Genomic DNA, 27,934 nt, shown 5'->3' with positions numbered 1-27,934 from the left:
ATTACGAACGCTTTGAGGCTACGGCTAATGGCCCCCGTGTGGCGGCGACACGAATTGCGGTCCATCGAAAACGAACTCCTCCTAGGCGTTTCGCCCGATCGGCTTCATATTCACTAAAGATCATCCACAGACCGCGCTGATTACAGCTTGTGCTCTGCAGGTCGGTAGGTCAAAGGGCGTGGCCACTGTGGCCGCCGCCATTTCTGATGCCTCGCCATGCATACACGAGCTGCTCTATCTCCCACGTACTTCGTCCAAACTGCTTCAACATTTATGTACGTGATCAGAGACCCGCCCTCTACACCTCCATTTCCTCGTATGCAAGCTCGCTCAAGTCGCCCCCTTGTGGACACAGGAAATGACATATTTTGCATTGACATTGTCCGATTCGCTCGAAACTTCACATGTGTGATCGGGGGATGACCCTGAACACAACGGCCCACATCCCGTTACTCCCCCCTGGTGGACGAACCGTTAACTTGCCATAACTCCATCATACATTGTCCGATTTGCTCCAAAATTCACGTGTGTGATGAGGGTCCGCCCCTTCATGTGCCTGTCCATGTGGGGGTGTCGAAGAGCGCCCCGGGGGTAACGGGGACCGGGGGGGCGTGGGAGCGCGACGCCGAGTGGCGTGGGGCGAGGGCCCGTCATAGCCGCTTGCGGCTTTAATGATTACAATAGTTACTTTTCCTGGTAATTAGTTACTTTTGTAATGTAGTAATACATTTACTAAATCTCTTTTTGGGGAAAGTAACCAGTAACTATAACTAATTACTTTTTTAAAGTAACGTGCCCAACACTGTTGATCGGCGATGGGTCTGTCGATGAGTGTGTGTGCAGCCTCGCCCCTCTCTGCACTCTGCTGTGTGTTGACGTGTATCTGGCCTCTTCTACCTGCTCCTCTGTTGTAGCTGCTCTCAGATCCTCCATCAATTTCATTTGACCAAATAAGGGACTACAGATACGGCTGTAAAGCTCCCCCCTCCCCTCCCCTCCCTCTCCCCTCCCCCGCCTCATGTAGAGCTGCGGGCACTTACACCCTTTCTCCATAAACTCTGTTTACATCCCTGAGCCTCTTCTGCTCTCAGACCTGAATGACGATGGAAACTCTTCTCCATGTGTCACACGTGTCACTCCATTGTGTAGGTGTCCTCCTGTTTATTAGTGTAACAGAAGCAGCTATCGTTGTCTATCAGAATATGTGTATTTATGTGGAAAGTGTTGATCTGTTGCTTGGCACCAGTCTAGCACCAGACCAGTTGCCATAGCCAACTAAATAAGGAAATAAACAAACATCTCCTAATCTTCAAGAGGTTCAAGATCCATGATAATAAAGAACTGTTTCTATTATTTCTGTTAACTGTTGAATTAAAGCCAGATCAGACGAGAGGCAGTGAAGTTGTAGCCTCATACCTACCGCTGAACCACAGCTCCACTGAGCTGACAGCTTCAGCACAGGAGCTGATGAACTGTTGGTGCACTTTTGTCATCTTTCAGATCTTATAGCATCTCTTTCATGTTTTTTTTGTTTGTTTTCTTCATTCTGACAGCGCTCTCAGCTTGTACATTACTCTGCCTGTACTGACACATCTTCTCATTGTACTCACAGGACATCTGATAACAGTGGACTCAGCCCTCCTGCGTGACCAGGAGCATGCGGTTCTCATCAGTCCGGTCCTGGACCAGCAGGACTGGAGCTGTGTCAGGTTGGTGTACCAGATCACCGGACAGGGATCCCTGCATCTGCACCTCAGACCGGACAGTGATAACTTTGACTACCGGCTCTGGACGGCAAACAAAGCCTCTGACAGCTGGCTCATCGCAAGTGTGGACCTACACAACTCCACCATCCCCTACCAGGTGAGGAGGTCTGCAGAGACCAGAACCAGGTTCTGGAGGCTGAGTCCTACGGTGCTGCTGAGGTCCGCCCTGTTACTGTAAGAACAGTCCTGGTGGTTGACACGAGCAAAGCAGGAAGTCTTAACCCATGACAGTTATCGCAACCATAGCCTTGTGTTTATTATTGTATCCATGGCAACAACCATCCTCTAACCTTAAGGGAGTACTTATTTTAATCCAAAGCACAAGCGTTTCCCAAACTGACCCAAACCATAGCCGTTCCATAAGGTTAACACCATGTTTATTGTTGTAACCATGACAGCAAAGGTCTCGTTCGTCTGCTACTGGTGCTGCCATATGGGTTGTATCAGAGGGTGGGGGCAGATGATCCACAGCATGACCATGTAGGCTGCAGGTCTTGTTGGGTTAAGGACTTGAAATCCATCCCCCTTTTATGAAAATGTGAGTGTTTACCCATGACTAACAGTTCTCCCTTATCAGTCCTCACCAGCACATCTCTAGTCTTGTCTCTGCTGCAGCTGTTGTTCATTTTAACTGTGCATTTTAACAATAGTATTGTCTTTGCTGCTTCCCACTCAGTGGATTTTCTGCAGTTAATCAACTGCACTAGCCTAGAAATCTAGACGCACCCTAGCGGCAGCAAATATATTTGCTCTGTAGGTGGGTCTAGAAACGAGCCATAGGAACTTTTTGAGTCTCGAACACCGATTGTGTTCACCAATCACAGCGCTCTATCTGTTTAGAGAGTCGTTGGGCGGGCTTAACGTGATGACGACATACATTTTAATTGGCTTGTCAGGCTAACGGCATCCTGCTCTTTGCTCTGATTAGTCGTAGCGCTCAAGCGCTACCCTATTGCGTGCAGAGGCAGTTTGAAAGACAGTCTTCATCCCGCCCCCTGGATTGAGCCGAGGTCTACCGGTCGTTGCCAGACTATACATTTTAATGATATAGTCTGGCTTGTCAGGCTACAACTGCACAGTAAACAATCTATATCTCTTATCTGTTTACACCAGCTCACGCATGCACAGTGTAGGTGGATGATCATGGGACATGTGTCAATGTGGATGTAGCTGGAACAGGACCTGATTTATTTAAAGGGATAGTTCAACATTTTGGCAAATTGGCCCATTGCCATAATCTCTATAGTTTTAGCAGTAGGTTTGTTACCTTTAATTGTCGGTACAAGCTGTTTTTAGAACAGCGGAGCAGAGCCGTGAGCTGCTCAGAGCTACGCTACGGAGGCTCATGGGATTTCTTAGTTTTCCTCATGAAACTCATCAAATACACAATCCAACAACTTCAAAACGCTCTGGTGGACAAGTTGTGACCTGCACATTTACCACGCTATGAGATAATATGGATAGTTACGAGACAGTTTTTGAGGTAAATTCATGCAAAACCGCTGATGCATGTTCCCGTTGGGGGCAGTTTTTTGGCAAGTAGTCTCTGCATTTGCCTTGAAAACAACTCAGTCTCGTAAAGTTCCGTTATTATCTCATAGCGTGGTGAATGTGCAGGTCACAACTTGTCCACCAAAGCGTTTTGGAGTTGTTGGATTGTGTATTTGATGGGTTTCATGAGGGAAACCAAGAAATCCCATTAGCCTCCGTAGTGTAGCTCTGAGCAGCTCATGGCTCTGCTCCGCCGTTCTAAAAATAGCTTGCACCGACAATTAAAGGTAACAAACCTACTGCTATGACTATAGGGATTATGGCAATGGGCCAATTTGCAAAAATGTTGAACTATCCCTTTAAGTGTATCACTTTCTGATGTGGATGTGTCTGCACTCTAGTCTACAGTGTGTGTCACTGAGACACAGAGAAGCTGCTGAGCTTTCGTTTTCTCATTATGTAACTATAGGGATATTAAGGGACGTAACACTATGTCTGCACCTTGTGTAATACACACTTGTACATGCGTAGCTGCAGCCATGGATACACCGCTCTGACCTGGTTGGCTTGTGGTTTCTTCGGCATCTGACATTTTCCTCTTGTCTTCTTCCAGCCCGGCATTCTTAGTTCAACCTTTTTATGTGCGTAAACTTTTATATAAATTCACTTTTTCTGGCTGATGTACAGAAGGTGAACCCTCCTTAAACACACAGTGAGTTTCTCTGATGTAACTTTTTGAATGCCACCTCCTGAAGTCTCTGTGGGAGGAGCAGTAATTAACATGAGAACCTGAGGGAGTGAATGGTACAGCATGCTGAGTTATGAGGGGAAACAGAGCCACGTCATGTTGGTAGTTAAATTAATGACAGAACACAGTTATCTACACTTACCAGAGTCTGCAGCTCAGACTGCAGGATGAGAACAGTCACACAACAACAAGTCCTCAGACTCTCAGCCATTCACACAAAGTAGTCAAAGGGAAGAAGTTAGAACTGATACTCCACTTTGACTGTGTCTGACTTAGCATCTGTCTCTCTCTGCTCTGTTGCTATGATTTTTTCCTTATTATTCTTTCAATGCTGCAAATTGTTTTGTGGATCTCCCTCAATTAGTCTGTCTGATTCTCATAGACACAATATGCCTTGACAGAACTTTACACATAGCACAAACATTCACTTGGACACAAGGAAACAATTTGATTTTGATGCTCAAAGGTCAAAGGTCAAGGTCATGGTGACTTCACAAATCATTGTTTTGGCTTTACAGTATGAACATGAAATCTCTTAAAGGACAATTCCAGGCAAATTCAACCCTATAGTTTCCTAGTATTTTAGGTCTAAAAGAATGAATCTGAAGATTTTCTTTTTAATGTCTGTTTTGCAGTAGCTCTGTCTGTCCCTGCATCACCACAGCAGTGTTTAATGGATCGCAAGACTTTGTATCACAGCTGTGTTTACAAACACGTCGTCTTTCTTGAGGTGAACAAACCCCTCGGTGTATGTTTGAAGCCATCTGACGCTTTCTGTGGAAAATAAATGCGCTTTTGTGGGATGTAAACAGCCTAAACAGTATAAGATCGGTCTGCTCCCATTAGACGCTGCTGTGGCGATGTGGGGACAGACACAACTACTGCAAAACAGGAGACATTCAAAAGAAAATCTTCAGATTCATTCTTTTAGACCTAAAATACTAGGAAACTATAGGCCCAGGTTGAATTTGCCCGGAATTGTCCTTTAAGCACCTGAAGGAACCTCCTCTAATTTGGCAGAAACATTCTTGGAGACAAAAATGAATGGATTAGATTTAGTTGAAGGTTGCGGTGATCTCATGCTCTAATGAATTCAACACATCAAGGAATAATGGCCATAAACACATGTGGCCATTCTTCAATGCTGTTACTGAGGCAGATGTTGTGGTGACCATATGTCACATCAATGTGGCTGATTGGTGGAAGCTCACAACCACAAAGCAGGAAGTCTGGTTTGTCTGTCCTAAGCACTGGGACACCCACCACTGTGTCCAGAACATACAAAGCTATTCACTGAATACACTGGTGGAAATAATGAATCAAACACAAGTGTAACCTGGATCAAGTGTAGCTGAAACAGACCAGTGATGCAAAACAGCTTAGTCTCATAATACCAGCTTCCTCTGTGCTGTCTTGTTGTTTTTTCATTAACTTTAGTCACAATGTTTATTTAATTCTGTTTGCAGGAAAAACTCAATAAAAGGCACTGAAGTGGATTTAAGACACATGTTAGACAGACAAGATGTTATTTGCTGGATTCAGGTTATTCATTGCTGCTTCATTGTAAAGTCCTGTAATTACAACCTGATGGGATTTTAATTTGGTGTGACATAATGCGACGTGATGTAATCCTGGAAGCTCTTCAGACACAGCGTGTTCAGACTCTTTTCTTCCACAGATTTTGCTGGAAGGTCGACCTGAACCTGGCATGGGGAACAGCGTGGCCATCTTTGAAATCCACATTGTCCCTGGTTACTGCATAGGTCAGTGTCAGCTTGTTTCAAATGTGAGGACCGGTGTGAGCAAGTGTAGTGACTATAATGTTCCTGTGACCAGAGTGTAACTTTGAGGAGCATCACCTGTGTGGCTACAGCAACAGCTGGAACCCAAACGTCAACTGGTATGTTGGAGGGAGCGTGGCCAGAGAACCAGAGTCCAACCTGCTGGACGATCACAGCAGCAGTAACCAGAGAGGTACACACACACACACACACACACTCACACTCACACATACTGTAACTGATCATCTCTGAGATGTCTCTACATCCTGACTGGATCCACCTGGGGTGGACTCCGCTGGACTGGACATGATGTCTATATCAGGTCTCACAGCTTACAATTTACACTGTGTTAAGGCTCAGGAACATACAATATCTGCTGCATTGGAAGTTCCCAAGAAGAACAGTGGTCTCCATCTTTATGTTCTGACATGAGGTCTGGAACATTCAGGACTCTGCACCCGGACTAACTGAGACATCAAGGAGAAGAGAGGAGGCCAAGAACCTGATGGTCACTCTGAGTTCCACAGATCTTGTGTGGAGTATGGAAACCACACTAGAAGTGTCCTCTCTGACTCTAAACCTCAGCTGTAATGATGGAGTCCAGCAGCAGCTCAGTTCTGCTCTAACATTCCTCTCTGTCGGTTTGCGTGTTCAAAATGCTTCAGCTAAATATACAGCTTCCGTCTGTCACCACTGTGGTGAGCAGGCTGCAGCTCCCAGCTGCTTATTATTGGGAGCAGTGAGCTCTGACTGGCTGTCTACCAGGACCTTCCCTCTTTGTGGAGTCTTCAAAGCTGAGTGTCTGGACACAAGTTTAACAATAGGTAATGATGTCACATAAACAGTGACATCATGCTGCTTTGAAATGAATCCATTGCTCTCAATATGCACATACACTGCACCAGTTTATATCATTTACAAATCTCACAGGCTGGGCCATATAAAGATAGACAACACACACACACACACTCAAATCAAGTCAATCAACGAGTTTGGATTGAAGTCTGTTTCCTTATTTAGCTGCTATTCTCTTTTCATTAAAGAGGAACTATGTAGTATTTTTACCTTAACCTTCGTCTTGTGTCAGCTTTCTGCTACCATCTCTTGTGTTAGCGTCGGTTTTGACCCGAGTCTTAAATCAGCTGTTAAACAGACTAAAGACAGTTATTCATCATCCCATTAGTTTCTCATCTCTTGGTTACGTTGTTAGGCTTCCTTATCCATGAAAAGGTTGGTTTTGCACTTATGATTTCAGTTTTAACTCTCTCTATTGTTAAAACCGGGTCGAAACCAACCCTAACAACACAAATGTCATAATTTTAACCAGAGCGTTTTCGAATTTTGTGAAAAATATTTTTTTTTGTTTTATTTTGTTTAAAGCAGAACTATGCAGGATTTGGGCTGTAATTATTGTGGCTCAGAGTCACTGTGATGGTTGAGCGACCTGTTATGAGGTGAATGGTGTCTAGGCCAATGCGCTCACCCCCCCCACTGGCTGAAAACCGCACTTGCAAGATCAGTCGTCCGTCTCGGTGTCACAAATCTCGTCAATGGATAGAAGTATCGCGAGAAACTGCCTTACGGCAGTACGAGATAAGAACGCATATGACGTCATGCATGTCATGAATCGTGATTGGTTTGAGTTCGGAAAGTCGGAGGAAACCATGGAAACATGAAATGTTTGTACTGAGGAAGTTCAGCTTGTGGCTAACGGGGAGCTAATGCTAACACAGACACACACACCATGGGTCTTTTATAAGATAATGTAATACATCATGACACACACACACACATCTTCGCGTTTTGGAACATTTATTCATCTGTGTGTATGTCTGTGTCTTTGTGCCTGTGTGTGGCAGTATTAGCGTTAGCTCTGTGCTAGCGTTAGCTCCGTGTTAGCATTAGCTCCGTTAGCTCCGTGTTAGCATTAGCTCGGTGTTAGCAGGGCTTAGCAAACAGCAGTAAACACAAGCACGTGTAGGGGGCGGAGGTGGTGGCGGCGAGTTTTTTTTTTTTTTTTACGACAGTGACTACCAGAACTGTGGGGGAGCTCCGGAGAGGGAAAAAAAGAGAAACCAACGAAGGAGCGAGCTATTTCCGGCCGACTTGCATTGTTCTGCTTTAAATGTAGGTTCTTGACAAAGTCAAAAAGCCTTGATGCAATAAACAAATTTGTTTGGTACTTACATGCATTTAAAAGGGTTAGGGTTAGAGTTAACCCTAACATTTTGACAGTCTTCATAGGAATAGGATCTCCTCATAGACGGTATGATGTGACTGTGTCTATAGCTTCTTCTCATTTACTTCTGAACGCCATTTAGAGTCACCAATCAATCTAGTGTGCATGTCTTTGGACTGTGGGATGAAGCTGCAGAACTTGGAGATAACCCACGCAGACTCGCAAACTCGCCACAGAACGGCCCCAGGCTGAGGCGTTGGTGCTATCACTAACCACTCCCTGTGTTCGCCACCCCCATAATCAGTTTTACATAAAAAACACAAGTTATAAGACACAGAGAAGAAAGAAAAAGGCAAAAACATATGAAACAAATCACAGAATGATTAAATAACAACTTGTAACAATAACAGAAACAAAAAAAACCTGTTATTTATTTTTTCTAAAGATATGAAGATATTTTGCCTCTAATTGACAGGATAGTGGAGAGAGAGACTGAGAGACAAAAATGGGACATCCCAATACATTTATTTCTGATAATGAACTGTAAAATTATTATTTCTATGTAAACATCAAAACTTGTAGCCTGGCTCTCGCCAGACCCTTGTAGTTCCGCAAAGCTACGCTGAGCTCCCACAAGGGTCTGGGACTGCTCCATAGGCGATTCATTTCAGAAGGCGGGGGATTGTTGTTTGACTCAAACAGTCGCTTCAGCGCTACGTCACACCTCAGAAAGTCCCGCCCGGCGATCCTGATTGGTTCATTATTTTTTGCTCCGGGGAAGAAGTTTGCATTGGCCTCGAGTCCAGACCCTTGTGTGAAGCTGAGCGTAGCGCCTCTGGTGGAGCTTTGCGGAACTACAAGGGTCTGGCGAGAGCCAGGCTACAAAACTTGCATCACTCTGGAGAACCAGTATTTGTGCAGAAAATGGCATATAGTTTTTGTGAGTACACATCATTTATTGCATCTGTGTGTGTGTGTACTTGGTATTGGAGGATGGTATGGAGTGTGCAGGTCTCACTGACATGAGCTGCATCATGTCCATCTCCCTCTGCTCCAGGCCACTACATGTACGTGGACTCTGTGTACGCCAAGCACTTCCAGGAAGTGGCCAAGCTGACCTCCCCCATGACCACGGTGCCAATGGCCGGCTGCCTGTCCTTCTACTTCCAGCGAGACCAGGAGAGGGGAAACATCTTCTCAGTCTTCACCAGGGACCAGCTGGGCCACTATGAGGAGATCTGGAGGCCGGAGGTGTATGCTACTGCTGGCTGGACCCTGGTCAGTGTGGACATCAAGGCCCCCCACCCACTGGAGGTCAGAGCTGCTGCATGCACATCATTGATTTAATTTAATTTAGTTTATTTGATAAGGACAATGCAGGTTAACATAGTAACACTTCCACTCGTTACAAACAAGTCAATGTGACTGATGTTCTGCATACAGAGATTATAGCTAATGCTAGTTTCCAACTCCCGTCCCAACAGTAGTTAGGCTTTTAGTAAAACATGCCCAGTGTATCAGTGCTCACACGCAAAATAAACTCTACATTTATTCATAATAATCATAATAATAATAATCATAATAGCCTAATAGTAATCATAATAATAATACTTTATTTAGATATGGACAGTGCATATTGATGATCAATAGTAAAAAGAATACTGTTGTAAATATGCCGGATTATAACAGAGCCGCTAATTTTCATCCGCATTTCATAATAAATAAATAAAATACAGATAACAGTACACTGCATGGAATAAAAACAGTACAATAAATAAAATACAGATAACAGTACACTACATAGAATGAAAACAATACAATAAATAAAATACAGATAACAGTACACTACATAGAATGAAAACAATACAATAAATAAAATACAGATAACATTACACTATACAGTCAGGATAAGATAATACAGTAAAAAAAAAAAAAAGATCACAATGCAGACGGGATAAAACAAAACATGAGCATTAAAACAACATGATAGATAAGTAGGTATTCAAGTAGTCCCAAGAGAGGGAACACTGTTCCAAATTCCAGAAAAACATGCCAAAGTCAGTGTTTCGGGGAAGAGTGTCTGGGCAGCAGATCCAGGGTCTGGTTTTGTAAAGCCCTGATAACAGAAGCCCTGGAATATGGGATGCAGAATGAAATCTTCCTGATCAAAGACCCTAAAGGATTTAAATATGTAGAAGGAGGGTGGTGGATGGTCATGGCACCATCAGGTAAGAACTCAGGTGAGGCTAAAGATGCTGACTGAGGTGAGGAGGACAGGTGTCTGTCTGTGGAGGTTTTCTGTGCTCTAACCTAAAAAACCAAACCTACATCAAAGTTCTCTCTGTCAGTCAGATGTGAAGTGAACACGACCTGGAGATTCAGCATGAGCCACAGTCTGAGGATGTTATCTCAGGTGTCTCCAAGATGCTACAGAGCTTCATTCAGAATCCTCCTGTTTTTGTGAGATCCCTTCACAAAGTGCGACTAAATACGAAACATAAATAACTCGCTGGCTCTGTAATACCATTATGCCTAAAATACTTAATGAACAGGAAGGGCTGAGTCCACTGTGAATTAGCCATTTCACTCAGACTTTTTACCTGCTGCTCTGTGTGTTTAGTATGGCGTGGTGTGGTGTTTGGAATGAACCTCAGGTATGTATGTGTGTGTTGAAAGTGTGTGTTTTCAGACAGGTAGATGTTGATGTGTCCAACTTGTTTCTCTCTGTTTTTTGTTTTTTTTCATCTAACGCAACAGAGAAAAAAACGCATGTGTTCAGACGAGAGAAAAAACACATGTTACTCCTCAGTCTGATTGTTGTGTGTGTGTTTGCGCAGACAGACAGACAGACACACTCACTCACTCACTCACTCACTCACTCACTCACTCACTCACTCACTCACTCACTCACTCACTCACTCACTCACTCACTCACTCACTCACTCACTCACTCACACACATTCACACACACACACACACACACACACACACACACACACACACACACACACACACACACACACACACACACACACACACACACACACACACACACACACACACTCTGCTGTGGTTTCCACTGTGCGTCCCCTCCTTCCTCTCCCTGAGCTCGGAGCCAGAACGCCTCCCACTGCCCGCTGCTGCCGCTGTGGAAAAAAGAGCTCCTGTAGCTCCACTAACTGGGTCAGTTCCTCTGTCGGGTCGAGCCAACACTCAACCAGAGCTTTTCCATCAGGCAGCTGACTCACCCATGTTCCTGACTTTACCCTGCAGCGCTACTCTGATGTCACTGCGGGCCCAGCAGCTGCCTCATTCATCAGCCCCCAGACTTTAACACATGTTCTCCACTGGTTCACACAGCATGTTCTCTGCGTCTGTGTCTGCTTTACCAGGTGGTGTTTGAAGTGGCCTTCAACAGCGCCAGAGGGGGATACGTGGCCATAGATGACATCTCCTTCTCCCCTGAATTCTGCCACACAGACACGGGTGAGAAGAGACATCCAGACCTGAACCTCAGTCCGGGTTCATTTCAGTGTGTTGGAGCCCAAAAACCCTGTGAGAGACGCTTTGAACAATGAGGAGAAGATCTCCACATGACACAGAATGAGGGAGAGGGCAGAGAGAGGGGAGGAAAGGAAAAAAGTCAGAGTCAGAAAACCAGAGATGAAATGAAAAGGAGGCTGAGGAGAAGAAGGCAATTAAGACAGAGAAAAAAAATTCAGACAGGAAGAGTAGGTGGTTAACTCTCACCAAGGGCCTGGTGTCAGGATGCATGGAAAGAATGAGGGGCATAGAACATTAGGTTTATTTTCATATACTCAAACATAGAAGGGAAAACACACAGGAAGGACAAACAGAGTAAAGAATACATTTAAGACAACAGAAATTAAAGCACTGGTGGATGTTGGACAGGCCTGGTGAGAACACTCATCTGGTCAGGTGGAGGTGATGTGTAGTGTTTATTTAAATGCTTTAGTTTATCTGAAGCTGCAGTGTACTGACCCCTGTTGACTTTTTTTTATGGGTAACTCTACTTTTAAAAAAAATTTTTTTATCAAGGTATTTTTTATTTTGTTTTCACAATTTAACACAAGTCCAGCAAAATGAAACAGGAAGCTGCCCACCCCCTCTTCCCCAATCCCACCTCAAATTCCAGACATATAAACAGTATAAGATACACATTGTCAGTTGAGTTCACATTGCCAGACATCCATAAAAAAAGATTGAAAAGATAAATAACACAAAAATGAAAAGAAGGCAGACAGAGGGCAGCAGCAGAGTTTTACATTGCCTCCACATCTTCAATAAACCAGAAAGGCTGCTACTGTAGATATTGTAAAACTTTCTAGTAGACCCCCTGACTGTACAGCTGATGTTCTCCAATTTAAGTATGACTTTTACCTGTGGGTGGAGCTGATGTAAAAAACACGAAGGGACCAAATGGAGTGTGTGCGTCCTGCAGTGGATTTCATTCAAATCCTTCTGTTACATTGTGACATTCCCTCTGTACACATTCAAACACTTAAAGGTCCAGTGTGTAATTATTGGCAAGGTCTATTGGCAAAATCTGAATATACTACCCATGAATATATAAGTGTATAATCGCTATAAAATAAAATTTGTTTGGTTTTTGTAGCCTTATACAGTAATTATTCTTTTATATATACAAATAGCAAGGGAGAGTGTCGCCATCTTGCGCCACCATGTTTGTACGGCAGCCCAAACGGAAAATCCAGCCAACCAGAGAGTGTGTTCCACGAGTTTCGCGTGCATAAATAAACCAACATCTGAACCCATTTTACACACTGGACCTTTAAGTGGGAGTGGGTTAGAGAGCCTCCAACACTGGGTCTGCAGCATTGCTTTGAGTTCAGGTTGGATGAAAGGCCATAAACATGCAAGTGTGATTTCCTGTGTGTGTTTCCAAAGGATAAGTAAGGATAATGACCTCAAACATATTCAGTAGTGTGGGAGCGAGCATGTATGTGGAGGTGTGTGTCTGTGTGGGGGTGTGTCTGCGTGGAGGTGTGTCTGCGTGCATCACTGGGGAGCCGGAGTAGCGGTAATTAATGTCACCTGCACCTGCGTGTGTTAGTGTGTGCTTGCGGAGAGGGGGTGAGTAGGGTGGCGTCATTTTCTGTTGACCGCAATTCAAAGTCCAGTTTACATCTCTGAACATCATGAAGTAAGTCAACATCTCCTGTATGTGTGTGTGTGCGCGAATAAAGCAACATCAAGCAGCTATGGAGTGATGCATTTCTTTGGATGCGTGTCGGACAGATCCCCCTGTCTCAGCCTCTCAGCGGCTAATCAATACGGTGGATGGCCGCTGCCATATTGTCAACAGAAAACCTGACCACGGAGTCCCGGTACAAACTTTTACGCTTTGTTTTGATTCGTGGACGCAAACAATGGATCACTCAACCGCTACGGATACGGACTCAGCATGAAGCTTGGCTGATGAATGGACAGATCGCAGCACTAGCGACCGGTATGTGTAACGCTGTTCGTTCATACTGTGAGTTTGTGTTTTTTGCTTCGACACAGTTTTGAATACGGTTACCGCCGGGTATTGTTGATGCAGTGCTTGCAGATTGTGGCATTTGTTGCCGTTGTTCAAGTTGGACTTGACGTTTGGAAATGAGTGGATCGCTTGTATTGTGATGCAAATTGACGAAGTCAGATGTGCGGATGATTGACATTGACGTGGATTGTGGCAAATGCTCTTTGAAGTTGCATTGTGTGCGCATCGCTGGTTATCAATATGAGCGGATCAAAGGCTGGAGATGAAGTTGAAACTGAAATCGTCAGAAGGACAGTCTCACTCACGGAAAAAGGACTGACATGTAAAGTTGAGATGCTTCAGAAAAATCGCCAATCAAGAGTGAATAAAATAAAAGGTGTCATTCTTGCTCTGAAAGACTTAATGAAAAATGATGATAATGTTACACAGGTGCAAGCTCAGTTGGACATTTTGATGCAATTGGTGGAGGATGCAATTACCCTGCATGGGTCACTGATGTTTTTAATATCCGAAGAAGAGCAACAGAAACAAAATGTATGGTTCACAAGCATCAATAACTACAATCAAGGGTTTATTGAGGACGTAAAGACATGGCTCTCTGAAAATGACAGGCTGGTGTCAATAAACAAACACTTCAAGCACCATGAGGAGGAACAGCCTAACAACACAGATGAACCACATCTCACTCACATTTTCTCCAAACAGGAGCAGGATGTTTTACCTGGAACAGCAAATGATGATGAAATTAAGCCTGAGGATAGCATCTCAAATATTAGCAGCAGAAGGCTCAGTTCAAAATCTAGGATTTCAAGCACCTCTACCACTTCTGCTCGTGTTAAAGCAGAAGCTGATATGGCTGCTCTTCTTGCGCGACAAAGATTACTCAAAGGCAAACATGATCTGGAGAAACAGGAAGAGGAAATAAGAAAAAGGAAAGAACAATTCGAGCTTGAAGTGGAGATAGCAGCATCAATGGCTAAGGTGAATGTCCTGAGAGCCTCAAGAAGTGACGTGCGAAGTAGCCAATCCAATAAATCCAATGGTATGGAATCTTATTTTAATGCAAAGGAGAGACTGACCCACGCCGCTCTGAATGTTGATGCTGATTCATTTGTGCCTCGCGCCCAAGGACGACTGGAGAATGACTGAGTGCTAGGCCAAAGGAAGGAAAAAATGTTACCCAAGCACGTCAAAGACCAATAAAGCTGGATATGGCTCAACATACACAACCTGTTGCTATAACATCTCAGTTTGGAGGTACACGTGTTCCCACATCTGTCACTGGAGACAACAACAATATTGTATCTATAATGGCAAAGCAAAATGAAATAACTGCTATGCTGGTACATCAACAGAACCTCTCATCCTTGCCCAATAGAGAGATGCAAGTATTTGATGGAGACCCTCTGTTATATCATGCTTTTATGAGAGCTTTTGAGCGCAATATTGAGGACAAGACTGGTGACGAGATAGATCGCCTGCATTTCTTGGAACAGTACACCAGGGGTCAACCAAGAGAGCTGGTAAGAAGCTGTCAACAAATGGCTGCAAACAGAGGCTATGATAAGGCAAAAGCTTTGTTGGAAGAGCATTTTGGAGACGAGCAAAGGATTGCTTCAGCTTATTTGGACAAAGCCCTCTTGTGGCCAGTTATTAAATCAGAGGACGTCAAGGTGCTTCATGCATATGCTCTCTTTTTAAGAGGATGCTGCAATGCCATGGACAAAATTCAATGCTTGTCTGAGTTTAATATGGCCACTAACATGAAAACAATATTAAAAAAGTTGCCATACAAGCTGAGGGACGGATGGAGGACAGTCGCTTGTGATATTAAGGAAAGATTTCATCGTCGAGCTACCTTCTCGGACATTGTGTACTTCATTGAACGTCAGGTAAAAATTCAGGATTCAGGATTGCAAGCTATCCATCGTTCCAGTCAAGGTCAAGTCTAAAAAGGGGCAGAAAATTGTGGAGACTTATGCCTTTTTAGACCAAGGGAGTTCAGCGTCATTCTGTACAACAAGTCTGATGAAAAAGCTGGACATTTTTGGAAGAGGAACTAGGATTTTGCTGCGTACTATGAGCCAAGAAAAGGTCGTGAGCAGTAGCATTGTATCAGATTTGCAAGTAGCCGGCCTGGATGGTGACCTCTACTGTGAGCTGCCAGATGTTTTTGTCCAAAAGAAAATGCCTGTGAGCAGAAGTAACATCCCACAGCAGCAAGATTTATACAGATGGTCATACTTGGAAGAGGTGCGCTTACCTGAGATTGATTCTGATGTGGATCTTCTGATTGGCTTGAATGTGCCTAAGGCCCTGGAACCAATGAAACTAATTCCAAGTCAAGACGGAGGACCATATGCTATTCAAACAATGCTGGGATGGACCGTGAACGGACCACTTTGTGATGGCGGACTTGACTGTGAACAACCACAACTCACCGTAAACCGTGTTTCAGTTGTGAGATTGGATCAGTTGTGGAAACAACAATTTCAAATGGATTTTCCAGAGTGCAGTCAAGAGGAACAGCTGGGTTCGTCAAAGGAAGATCATCAGTTCATGGAAATGGTCGGGAACAGCATCAAGCTGGTGGGTGGTCATTATAGCATTTCCTTACCTCTAAAGAGAAGGGAGGTCAGCATGCCTGATAATCGCAAGCTTGTAGAACAACGTGCCCTCAGTCTGAAAAGGAGGTTCCAGAGAAACAACTTGTTTCATGCAGATTATACAGCCTTCATGCATGATATCATTTCCTCCGGTTATGCTGAGAAGGTGCCCACAAAGGATCTGACGTGTAACACTGGCAACGTGTGGTATATTCCACACCACGGTGTTTATCATCCGAAGAAGAAGAAGATTAGGATTGTGTTTGACTGTGCTGCGTCATTTCAAGGTACATCACTGAATTCTCAACTGCTGCAAGGACCTGACTTCACCAGCTCTCTTGTTGGAGTCATAGCCAGGTTCAGGAAAGAGCCTGTTGTTTTGATGGCGGACATCGAAGCCATGTTTCATCAGGTGCGTGTGCCAGCTGAGGATGCTAACCTGCTAAGGTTTCTCTGGTGGCCCGATGGGGACTTCGCATTCGCAACATTGAGGAGTATAGGATGCTTGTACATCTTTTTGGAGCAACTTCATCTCCGAGCTGCGCAAACTTTGCTCTAAGAAGGTGTGCGGAGGACAACAGAGACTCATTCAGTCAGCAAGCAGTGGACATCATTATGAACAGCTTTTATGTGGATGACTGTCTTGCTTCAGTGGCATCAGAGTCTAAGGCCATCACTCTCTATCATGATCTCCGAGCCATTTGTGCCAGAGGGGGTTTTCAGCTAAAGAAATGGGTAAGCAACAGTCGAAATGTGCTGGCTGCAATACCTGAAGAGGAGAGAGCCAAGGAAGTGAAAGAGTTCGATCTTGACTATGACACACTCCCTGTTGAGAGAGCATTGGGCGTGCAATGGTGTGTTCAATCTGATGTATTCAGGTTCAGAATAACACTTCAAGATCAACCTTTGACACGCAGAGGAATCCTGTCCATGGTCAGTTCAATCTATGACCCGCTTGGAGTGCTGGTACCGGTGGTGTTGAAGGCCAAGCTAGTTTTGCAGGAGTTGTGCAGAACAGGTCTTGGGTGGGACGACAGGATACCTGAACCTGTGGCTATGGAGTGGAAAAAATGGATGGAGGAGCTCCACCTACTGGAGGATTTTGAAGTCAAAAGATGTTTCAAGCCGGCGGATTTTGGTACTGTGACCTCTGCTCAGTTGCACCATTTTTCTGATGCAAGCGAGGTCGGGTACGGGACAGTCACCTACTTGCTGTTGCGAAACGCCAAGGCAGACCTGTGCAGCGCTTTTGTGATGGGAAAGGCCAGGGTGGCTCCTTTAAAGCTGGTTACCATCCCTAGACTGGAGCTAACAGCAACAGTGGTGGCAGCACGCATGGACAGATTGTTGAGGAAAGAATTGCAGATGCCACTTCTCAACTCTGTTTTTTGGACTGATAGCACCTCTGTGCTGAAGTATATTAGGAATGAAACCTCCAGATTTCGAACATTCGTGGCTAATAGGGTCACAGAAATCCTCAAAACATCTGATGCCACACAGTGGAGATATGTGAACACTTTGAGCAACCCAGCAGATCTTGCTTCCAGGGGACTTGGAGTAGAATCATTCCTTAAGGATGTAAAATGGATATCTGGTCCACAGTTTCTGGTGCTGTCAGAGGATCAGTGGCCTGTTAATCCAGATGTCGGGAGAGAGTTCCCAGAACAAGATGATCCTGAGGTCAAAACAAGCATCTTGGTTCACACCATTTGTGCCAAGGAGGAAAATGACTCAGTGATTCAAGTGATCAATAATACTTCATCGTGGAGTCGTCTGAAAAGAGTGATGGGCTGGATTTTAAGGTTTAAGAACCTACTCTTAAATCTTTGTAAGAGAAAAAAGGAGATCAAGGCATCATTGGTTCACTCAAGTGCAGATGAGAAAAAAGGGAAGAGCGTTCTGAGAAAAGAGCGGCAAATTGTTAAGAGTTCATTCCAAGTTTCTCTCTCTGTGGAGGAGTTAAGGCAAGCTTAGCTGGAGATAATCAGATGTTGTCAAAGGAGGAGATTCCCAGAGGAGTTTTCGAGCCTGCAAAGGGGACAGGGTGTGAAAAGGACAAGCCAAATATTCAAACTCAATCCTGTGTTGGATGACGGTGTCTTAAGAGTTGGGGGACGCCTTAGTAGGGCGGCGATGCCGGAGGAGTCGAAACATCCGGTCATTCTGGCTAAGGACCTACATATATCCGACATTATTCTAAGACATGTGCATATGGAAGTCGGCCACAGTGGTAGAGCACACATGATGTCAAATCTACGTTAGAAGTACTGGATTACAGGCGCTAGTGTGGCTATAAGGAAGATCTTGGCAAAATGTGTTGTGTGTCGACGGGTACAAGGAGCTGCAGGCAGCCAGCAGATGGCAGATTTGCCACGCAACAGAGTTTCTCCAGATGATCCACCATTTACTTCAGTGGGAGTAGATTGTTTTGGACCATTGGATGTAAGACGTGGGAGAAGTCAAGTGAAAAGGTACGGTGTCATATTCACATGTTTAGCCTTACGAGCTGTGCATATTGAAGTGGCAGCGTCATTGGATACTGACTCCTTCATCAATGCCTTACGTCGATTCATATCGAGACGAGGACAAGTCAAAGAACTTTGCTCAGACAATGGTACCAACTTTGTCGGCGGTGATCGAGAAGTGAGAAGGTCTATGGACAAATGGAATCATTCTCAGATCCATGAGGAACTCCTGCAAAGAGGCATCAAGTGGACCTTTAATCCTCCAACTGGTTCTCACCATGGAGGTGTTTGGGAGAGATTAATTCGCTCTATAAGGAAGGTTCTCAACTCCACTTTAAGAGTGCAAAACCTTGATGAGGAAGGTCTTCAGACAGTACTCTGTGAAGTGGAAGCTATTCTTAATAGCAGACCAATAACAAAGTCTTCCACAGATCCGGAGGACTTAGAAGCTCTAACTCCTAACCATCTTTTGCTCCTCAAAACTCAGCCATCATTGCCGCCTGGTCTTTTTCAGAAGGAGGATTTGTATGCTGTCCGCAGATGGAAACAGGTGCAATACATGTCGGACCTGTTCTGGAAAAGGTGGACGAAGGAGTACTTGCCACAGCTCCAGGAAAGGCAAAAGTGGACCAGAGTCAAGCGTAACTTCAAACCTGGGGACATCGTACTGATCGTGGATGACTCTGCACCTCGCAATTCGTGGATCATGGGGAGAGTTATAGAAGCAGTTCCAGACAAGAAAGGACTGGTACGACAAGTGAGGATCAAGACCAAGACAAGCTGCTTGGACAGGCCTGTCACGAAGATCTGTCTTCTACAAGAGGCCGTGGAATCCTGATGGATATTATCGTTGTGGACTTTTGACATGACTGACGTTGGGTGTGACTTTTGAGAGGTGGTGACTAAATCGCTCTCAACTGACTATGCTCTGGTAATGTCTGGCTTGAGGGAGCTGACAGACCATGGAGCGAAGGGACATTGACAGTTGGACCTTTGTTTTTGATTATGTGTGTTATTTGTATGTTTGTTTTGCATTAATGATTATGTAATTATTATGTTCTAATAATTAGGGGCCGGAATGTGGGAGCGAGCATGTATGTGGAGGTGTGTGTCTGTGTGGGGGTGTGTCTGCGTGGAGGTGTGTCTGCGTGCATCACTGGGGAGCCGGAGTAGCGGTAATTAATGTCACCTGCACCTGCGTGTGGTTAGTGTGTGCTTGCGGAGAGGGGGTGAGTAGGGTGGCGTCATTTTCTGTTGACCGCAATTCAAAGTCCAGTTTACATCTCTGAACATCATGAAGTAAGTCAACATCTCCTGTATGTGTGTGTGTGCGTGAATAAAGCAACATCAAGCAGCTATGGAGTGATGCATTTCTTTGGATGCGTGTCGGACAGATCCCCCTGTCTCAGCCTCTCAGCGGCTAATCAATACGGTGGATGGCCGCTGCCATAAGTAGGCTATTTGACTGAACATGTACATCATTTCTCTTTGTCTTGATAATTACTGAAAACAAAGATATAATCAGATCAACATGGCAAATAAAAACTCATTAATAAAGAAATGCAGCCAAAGAAACATGGGAGTGAGATTTTATTAACTCAATTAATAGTTTACCTCTCACAAACCCACTGGTCCATGTCACTGCCCACACACACACTTCTCCATTAGTGCTAAATATTGATTTAATTACAGTGTCTTTTTGGAAATATGTTGGGGAATAATGAATTTCCTGTCTCCCTCAGAGAAAGCTGAGGGTGTCCCAAACACTTGCTGATGTATTTATACCTTCTTAAATGAAGAGACGCTCAACAGCAGTCGTGTGACTCCAGTTACACTCTCTGCTGAGTGGGAGGGGAGGGCCCGGGCTGGAATTAGGCCTTGATGTGTCAAACACAGAAACACTTAGACATTAAACAGATCAGACTCTTGCTAATAGAGAAAAAAAGTATTTCCAATAGCCTGTTCATCGCTCTTGTTATGTGTTGCATCTGTATATGTATATTTATTTCTAGTCCCATGCTCTGTAATCCACCTGGGCCCAGTTGTTCAAAAGGTGTAATCTGCAAATTATTTAGATTTTGAAATCCCTTGTTTGGTCATCCAGGATCACATACTCTATCTTCTATTTATTCCAGTTGCTTAGAGCAAAGTTGGGTTGGATCAGTCTGATCCAGATACAAACTTTTCAAGATGACCAAATCTGGATAATGAGTGCTCTACAGTAAATGGAACTGTGTATCACACTGAAGGCTGCTAGGTACTGTATGTACAAAAACAGGTATGAACAGCAGCATGGGGTCACTCAAAGTGTATTTTTGGGTTGTATGTTTTCTGTGCTGTTTTTTGTTCCTCCACTGTCAACGTCTGGCTGTTTAAATCAACAATAAAGCAAATATACAGTACATTAGTCAAATACACTGTGAATATTTTTCCATGTGTTTCAAATTCAAACTTCAAATTTCATTCAAAAGCTAACTTTATTTACTTTATCACTGTAATGGTTTAAAAAATCTGTGCAAAATATAAATCAATCAATGTATATATACTACATTATAAATGTTGTTCATTTGATCAGTTTGAATTTAATTTAAATCACATTTTGCTCCTGAAATCCAACCTGAATCCATCAAACTGCTGGGATCAGAATAATTCTGATTTTTTTGGATCAAAGTTATCCTGATTCTACTAAAAAGTTTTGGGGGGGGGTTTGATCCAGATTAAAACCAAGACTGAATTACGTGATCAAATCTGATCTCACAATCCGTTTTCAGTTTTGAACGACCCATTTTCCAAAATCTGATCAGATTACTTTGAACAATTTACCCTCACCTCCTGATTCACAGCGCTCACTGTTTCCTCACTGAGCTCTGTTAACAACGTTGGACCTGCTGTGGTGTGCGTTTCAGAGCCGACCTTTGACCCCTCCATAGCCAACTGTGACTTTGAGAACGGCCTGTGTCTGTACAACGAGGAGAGAGCGGAGACGAAGACGTGGAGCAGAGCTTCAGTCAAGCCCAATGCCTACAGGATGGGAGACCACACCACAGGAGCAGGTGAGTCACTGCTCCAGCAGTCACACACACACCGTCTGTGTCTCTGCACATGAACAACAGCATTGTCCTGGTCCACATGAAACACTTTATTCTCCATGTTTCCAATATTTGCAAACACAGTGAGACTGATGCAACAGAGTACACACCAGATGTTTGACCATCTTGTCCACAGCTGGAATTTAATGAGTTCTACCCTGAGGCCTGTGCTGAAGCAGGACTTAAGGTTATTGGGGTAACTTTGGGTTTATTTATTTATTTACCTTTATTTTACCAGGCAGATTACTTGAGATGAAAGAAGAAGGGGCAGACACGAGAGAGAGAGAAAATAAGAGAAATATGTGAATAATGAATAATAATACATGTTCTTAATTGATTTCGCCTGGTTAAATAAAGGTTAAATAAAAAAAATTAAAAAAATTAAAGCCGCAAGCGGCGATGACGGGCCCTCGCTCACACATGCAGCCGCGGGGCCTGAGGCATGTCGGGGCTGCAATGTTTTGTTCATCCACCAGGTGGCGCTAAGCAGTTGTGGTCTGGTGCGTTCAGGGGCGGCCCCTCATCACACATGTGAAGTTTGGAGTGAATCGGACAAAGTATGACGGAGTTATGAGCAGTTAATGGTTCATCCAGTAGGGGGCAGTAATGGGATGTGTGCAGGTGTGTTCAGGGTCAGTCCCTCATCACACATGTGAAGTTTCGTGGAAATCGGACAATGTTGATGTAAAATATGCCACTTCCTGTTTCCACTAGGGGGCGACATGAGTGAGATCGCCTATGAGCATATGGAGACGTTGAGGTCGTGACCCTGGACCTGTGTACCAATTTTCATGTTGATACAAGTTCATTAAAGGCATCAAAAAGCCAAACGTATTTCAATGGCGAGGAATGGTGGCCGCGTCGCCACACGGACGCCATTACTCGTAGCTTCACAGCGTTCATGATGTAGCTTCACCACCTTAGTCTGCATGTTTTAGAAGTGGAATGAAGTTGATGGGGTCAACTATGTGCCATCAGTACACGTTAAAGGAAAACCTGGCCACTTCCTGTTACCACCGGGGGGCGCTATGAGTGACGTAGGAAATTAATATATGGGGACGTTCAGGGCGGAGCCGTCATCATGTCCAGCAAGTTTGAAGTTGATCGGATAAAGTATGTGGGCGTGAGAGCTGTTCGAAGGTGAAATGGCGAGGAAACGAAAAGTCGCCAAAATCCTCAGGGCCCCAGAAGCCACGCCCTTTGACCTAGAGACCTGCGGAGCACAACTTTTAATCAGAGTGGCATCTCGGTGGTCTCTAGCCAATTTGAAGTCAATCGGACAAAATCTGTAGGAGAAGTTAGATCAAACAGGTCAAAAGTTCAAATCAAAATGGCCGACTTCCTGTTGTGATTTCACCATGACATTAAGAGGATTTTTTGTGCGTCTTGCCATGTTCTATAGACCACTTCGGCGTCGACGTCACAGTGACGTACTGGTGGCAGAACAATACCGGAAGTAAGCAACAAATACACGTCCTGACCATAGGTCCTGACATACAGCTCAACTTTAAAAAGCAGCGCAGCTGCTTGGCTGCAGCACGACCCGAAGCTGTGATGATGAGCCACATTAGAGGGTGAATTTTATTTAATTTTGGTAATCGCGGTGCAGAACAGTGAGTTTGGAGCTGACGAAAGGAGAGAAAAAAGAGAGTCGTGCCGTGCTGTAGTGGAGAAGCTGCAACACACGCGCGTCCCCTCAGATGCGGCTGCATCTCTAGGTCACTGGTGTGTGAGTGTGAGAGAAATAAAAGCTCTGACTTGCTTGGGCAGACGTTGTTTGGTGTCACACGCTGATTTGCACATGTAGGCTACAATATCTAGACCCCGAATATAAGACGACCCGTCCTTTACAACTTTTTTCGACGGAAAAAATACTCTTATCAGTCAGTGTATAAAATATATGTAGATGTTGCGTGCATCGTTTAGGGATTTTTATTAAACATTTACTGTTTCATTCAGTGTAAACGTTAACACGTGTACACGTTCACCCTCTTATTCATTTATTTTGACATTCATTCATTCATTTTTACACACATCGGGTCATGAGCGGTGTCCCTAGCAACGGTCTGTGATATATAGCCTAACAACGGTCTGACTAATACAGAAATAACAGACATGGATCCGTTAAATAAACTGTAATATAGGCCTACAGCCATACAAGTAGGCTACAGTTTGCTGTCATACCGTAGTTGATGGACTTGTTGATGATCGCCCACGCAGCGTTTTGTGTCCCTAGGCAGTAGCCTACGTCGGTCCGTAACACACAACACACTCCGTTGCTAATCGTTAACTTAGCCTACTCAGGTATGACAACCTGTTTTCTGTTGACAAAACATTAAAATAATCAGAGAAGGCCTCTGTATGATCCATCTTCCTCTGATTTGATCGCTCTTGATGCCGCTTTCCACTGTTGACACCAGATCAGCTGTCACGTTCTGCCACCAGTGAAGCCCCGCCCACAACATATGTCATCAATGTTTATAAACATAGAAATGGTCTATAGGCCCACCAAATTTCATGCATGTAGGTGAAACGCAAAGGAGGGGCTGATGTTTTGAAATTTTCTAGGGGGCGCTATTCAGCCATTTGACCACGCCCATTCCCAAAGACTTTAAAATATCAAATTTTTCGCCAGTCCTGATGTGCATGCCAAAATTTATGCGTTTTGGGGCATGTTGAAGCCCCCAAAAATGCGATCCTTTTGAGAGAAAAAGAATGAAAGAAAGAATAATAATAAACAGAGCAATAACAATAGGGCTTTCGCTGGGCGACTTGCAGTCGCCGCTTGGGCCCTAATTAAAGCCGCAAGCGGCGATGATCGGCCCTCGCTCGACCCATGCGACCGCGGGGGCCTGAGGCGTGCGGGGCCGTGGCGCGAAGCGAGAATGGCGAAAAAGCGCTGCGGGAGCGGAAAAACGCAACGTGCGGTTCGTCCACTAGGTGGCGCTACGAAGCCAGAAGTGGGTAGCGGCGTTCAGGAGCTGACCGGGATCAAGCACCTGAAGTTTGATGTGAATCGGACAATGTAAATGTAAAACAGGTCACTTCCTGTTACCACCAGGGGGCGCATTTGTATGAATCCAGATGTGGGTGGGTGTGTTCAGGGGCGGAGTGTCATCACACGTGTAACATTTGAAGTCGATTTGACAATGTTAGTGTAAACCAGGTCACTTCCTGTTACCACCGGGGGGCGCATTGAGTAAAGTGGGATATTGATATATCGGGCGAATCAGGGACTCACTGCCGTAATTGCAATTCAAGTTTGAAGTTGATAGGATAAAGTATGTGGGCGTGACAGCCAACCGAATTTGGATGGCAATCGAGCCCAACTTTGGCGCCCACCAGAAGCCACGCCCTTTGACGTATCGAGCTACGGAGCACAATCTTTACTCAGCTAGGTCAGAAGATGTTGTCTATCAAATTTGGAGCGTGTCGGGTGAATCGTTTTGGACGAGTTAATTTGGCACCAAAAACGACCAATTCAAAATGGCTGACTTCCTGTTGACATTTCACCATGACATTAAGAGGCTTTTTTGTATATCTGGGTATGGTACATATGTGTACCGAATTTTGTTGGTCTACGCCAAAGTAAGCAAAATTGTCTATGGGACTTTTTAAAATTTGTAGGGGGCGCTATTTCGCCATTTCGCGTCGGACATGCGCGAGCAGCACAAAATATCGAATTTCGGAAGAAGCCGGACGTCCGGCAGAAAGTTCACGCATTTTCGAGTTGGGGAAAGGGGCGAAATTGGGGTTTGAAGGCGGAGAAGAATAATAATAAACAGCGCGATTTCAATAGGCCCTCCGCGGGCGAGTGCTACTCCGCTCGGGCCTAATAATAAACATAGCAGAAACAATAGGGCTTTCGCTGGGCGACAGCAGTCGCCGCTCGGGCCCTAATAAATAAACAGAGCAATTACAATAGGGCTTTCGCTGGGCGACTTGCAGTCGCCGCTCGGGCCCTAATAAATGATACTCTGTGTTTTCAGCCCAGATGATGATTGTATTTCTTACTGGGCTAAATCACCATTGAAACTGATGCTGACCTCATCACTTGCAGGGGAGGTTAACGTCAGAGGATCAAATCAAAACCTGTCATCAGCCAAACTTCTGACTAATCAGATCCCTGCAGTGGTCAGTACTGTCACCTCACAGCAAGAAGGCTCTGGATTTGACCCCTAATAGGGGTCACCTGGCCTTGCACTGTGCAAGAAGGGAACGACGCCCTTGTGGATTTGTACAGAGTTCCACCCCGAGCCATGATAACAAACAAATGACAGGCAGGCTTAACACACGATCTAAACAAAGAAACACAAAAAGTAAGGAGCAGCAAACACTTGGGTATTTAATGCAAACAAAGAATAGAAGACAAAAACAGATAGAGAGATGCTGATAGAGAGGATTAAGGCCAGGACAGTAAAAATTCCTTCAGATTCTTTTTGAAGATAAAATGGGAAGACATGGACCTCAGTGACAAACTTAATTCACTCCATAGCTTGGGGCCTCTTAAAGCAGATATCAGTGGAATGTTTTTGTTAATATAAGTCCTAAATAGTCCTATTTTCCGTCAGCAATCACTTACATGAAGTATTTCAGCCTAAACACGAGTCTCTCCGTCACTCTGCTCTGCTGTAACCCGAGGAGAAAATTTTCCTTGTGGGATACAAGTGTTATCCAATGAGGGGAGAGAACGGCATGAAGGGCTGTGTGTGCAGCCAAGGGATGCGCCTGAATGTGGTGACGTAGCACGAGGACCAATTGATGCCTGACAAGGGCGGGGGCTGCTAACTCATGGTGCGTTCAAGGAAACTCGTACTTTGTGTTTTTCCTTCCTGTGAAGTCATACCAGTTCGATCTGGTACGAGTTCACGGGTCGGAAGTTACGAGTGGCCGTTATAGGGAACTTTCACAGACAACAGGACGGTAAAAACACGAGCTACGGGTTACCTGGAACGCTACCAAGTCGTAGTTGTGACTTGAAGCTGTAACTTACGGTTTCAAAAGCCTGCCTTGAACACAGCATTAGCCGAAACGGCCGTGCCACTGATATCTGCTTTAAAGTGACATTAAACTGGTGACTTGATGTTGGAGAGGACGGTAAGAAGAAACTGTTATTGCTGAGTCTCGTTTGATATGAATGAACATCTGAAGTAGGGATAAAGAAATTATGAAAGGTAACTGGAAGATCTTGTTTCCTGTTTACAAACATATGTAAGAGTAGACATGTTTGATAGACATCCACTTTATTGATAGGTTGGTATTTTCTAAAAAGAGGCGCAGATGGTGCATATCCGCTTGAATGGGAGATAAATCTCAAAAACCTCTTCTGTATTATAAGTAGTTTTTTGAGATAAGTGGGGTAAGTAGCTGCCCAGACAATATTAAAGTAATTTATATAGGGGAACAAAAAGCTATAGCATAGGGTTAAATGAGCTGAGGAGTGAATTAAGGGACAAACTTTTCTCATTATGCCTGACATCTTCGTAGATCTTTTGCATACAAGACCAATACGAGTCCTTGCATGTTCTCCCGTGCCCGTGTGGCCTTCAGGTTCTCCAGTTTTCTCCCATGGATCAAAGACATATACATTAGGTTAGTTGCTCACTCAAAGGTTCCCACAGGCGTGAATGTAAAAGGTTGTCTTCATATAATGAACTGGCAGTCTGTCCAGTCTGTCCATATGTCCAGTAGATATTGCTCAGTTGATGAATTATCATAGCTTCATTTTGATTTAACAAATATTCTGTAATTTGACAGGATCCTGACACTGATGATGATTTTACTCTGCTTCATCACCGCAATCAGAATATCATGAGGAGACTCTGAGAGCAGAACTGGAAACAAAAGCTAAACCAACAGTGGTCCACACACTCATCCGCATGGTTATTGATGAACTCTTCTTCAAGGATATTTCAAGGATTTTTTTTATTGTCGTTTTCGTTTACATGCACGAGAGGACGAAATTTTGTAAAAATCTTCTCGTTGATCTTCTTTGTCTGATCTCTCTCAGGCTGTTACCTCCTTGCAAACACTCGGTTCACCTCCTGGCCTGGCTACGTGGGTCGGCTTCACGGCCCCTTCTTACCAGGGAACCACAAATACTGCCTGAGGTTCTACTACATGCTTCATGGATTTAGAAAAGTAGAAAACGCTCTGGCTCTTTACATCTATGACGAGAACAACGTAGCTCAGGAGAAGGTGTGGAGCCTGGCTGAGACCTCCAGGGCTGTGTGGACCCAGGTGGAGATCACCTACATGAAACCCATGCTGTCCAAGGTATGGAGC

General features: G+C 44.5%; 1 protein-coding gene across 2 annotated transcripts in view; it reads left to right on the top strand.

The window, feature by feature from the left end:
- Positions 1-27,934, top strand: part of mamdc2a (MAM domain containing 2a) — a 68,647-nt gene that overhangs the window by 24,128 nt on the left and 16,585 nt on the right. For both annotated transcript variants that reach the window (XR_015036609.1, XM_085787392.1), the window contains exons 2-8: positions 1,613-1,863; positions 5,684-5,768; positions 5,842-5,979; positions 9,023-9,279; positions 11,358-11,451; positions 21,467-21,613; positions 27,660-27,925. Coding sequence is in view for 1 of the 2 variants with exons in the window: in XM_085787392.1 (XP_085643518.1) it covers positions 1,613-1,863; positions 5,684-5,768; positions 5,842-5,979; positions 9,023-9,279; positions 11,358-11,451; positions 21,467-21,613; positions 27,660-27,925 (1,238 nt within the window). In the remaining variant the exon portion in view is untranslated. The remainder of the gene's footprint in view (positions 1-1,612; positions 1,864-5,683; positions 5,769-5,841; positions 5,980-9,022; positions 9,280-11,357; positions 11,452-21,466; positions 21,614-27,659; positions 27,926-27,934) is intronic.

The sequence above is a fragment of the Trachurus japonicus genome, chromosome 9 (assembly GCF_045865225.1).
Source record: "Trachurus japonicus isolate A0001 chromosome 9, Traja_1.0".
Taxonomy (NCBI): domain Eukaryota; kingdom Metazoa; phylum Chordata; class Actinopteri; order Carangiformes; family Carangidae; genus Trachurus; species Trachurus japonicus.
The sequence above is the reverse complement of the archived record's forward strand: the minus strand, read 5'-3'. Positions and strand labels throughout refer to the sequence as shown.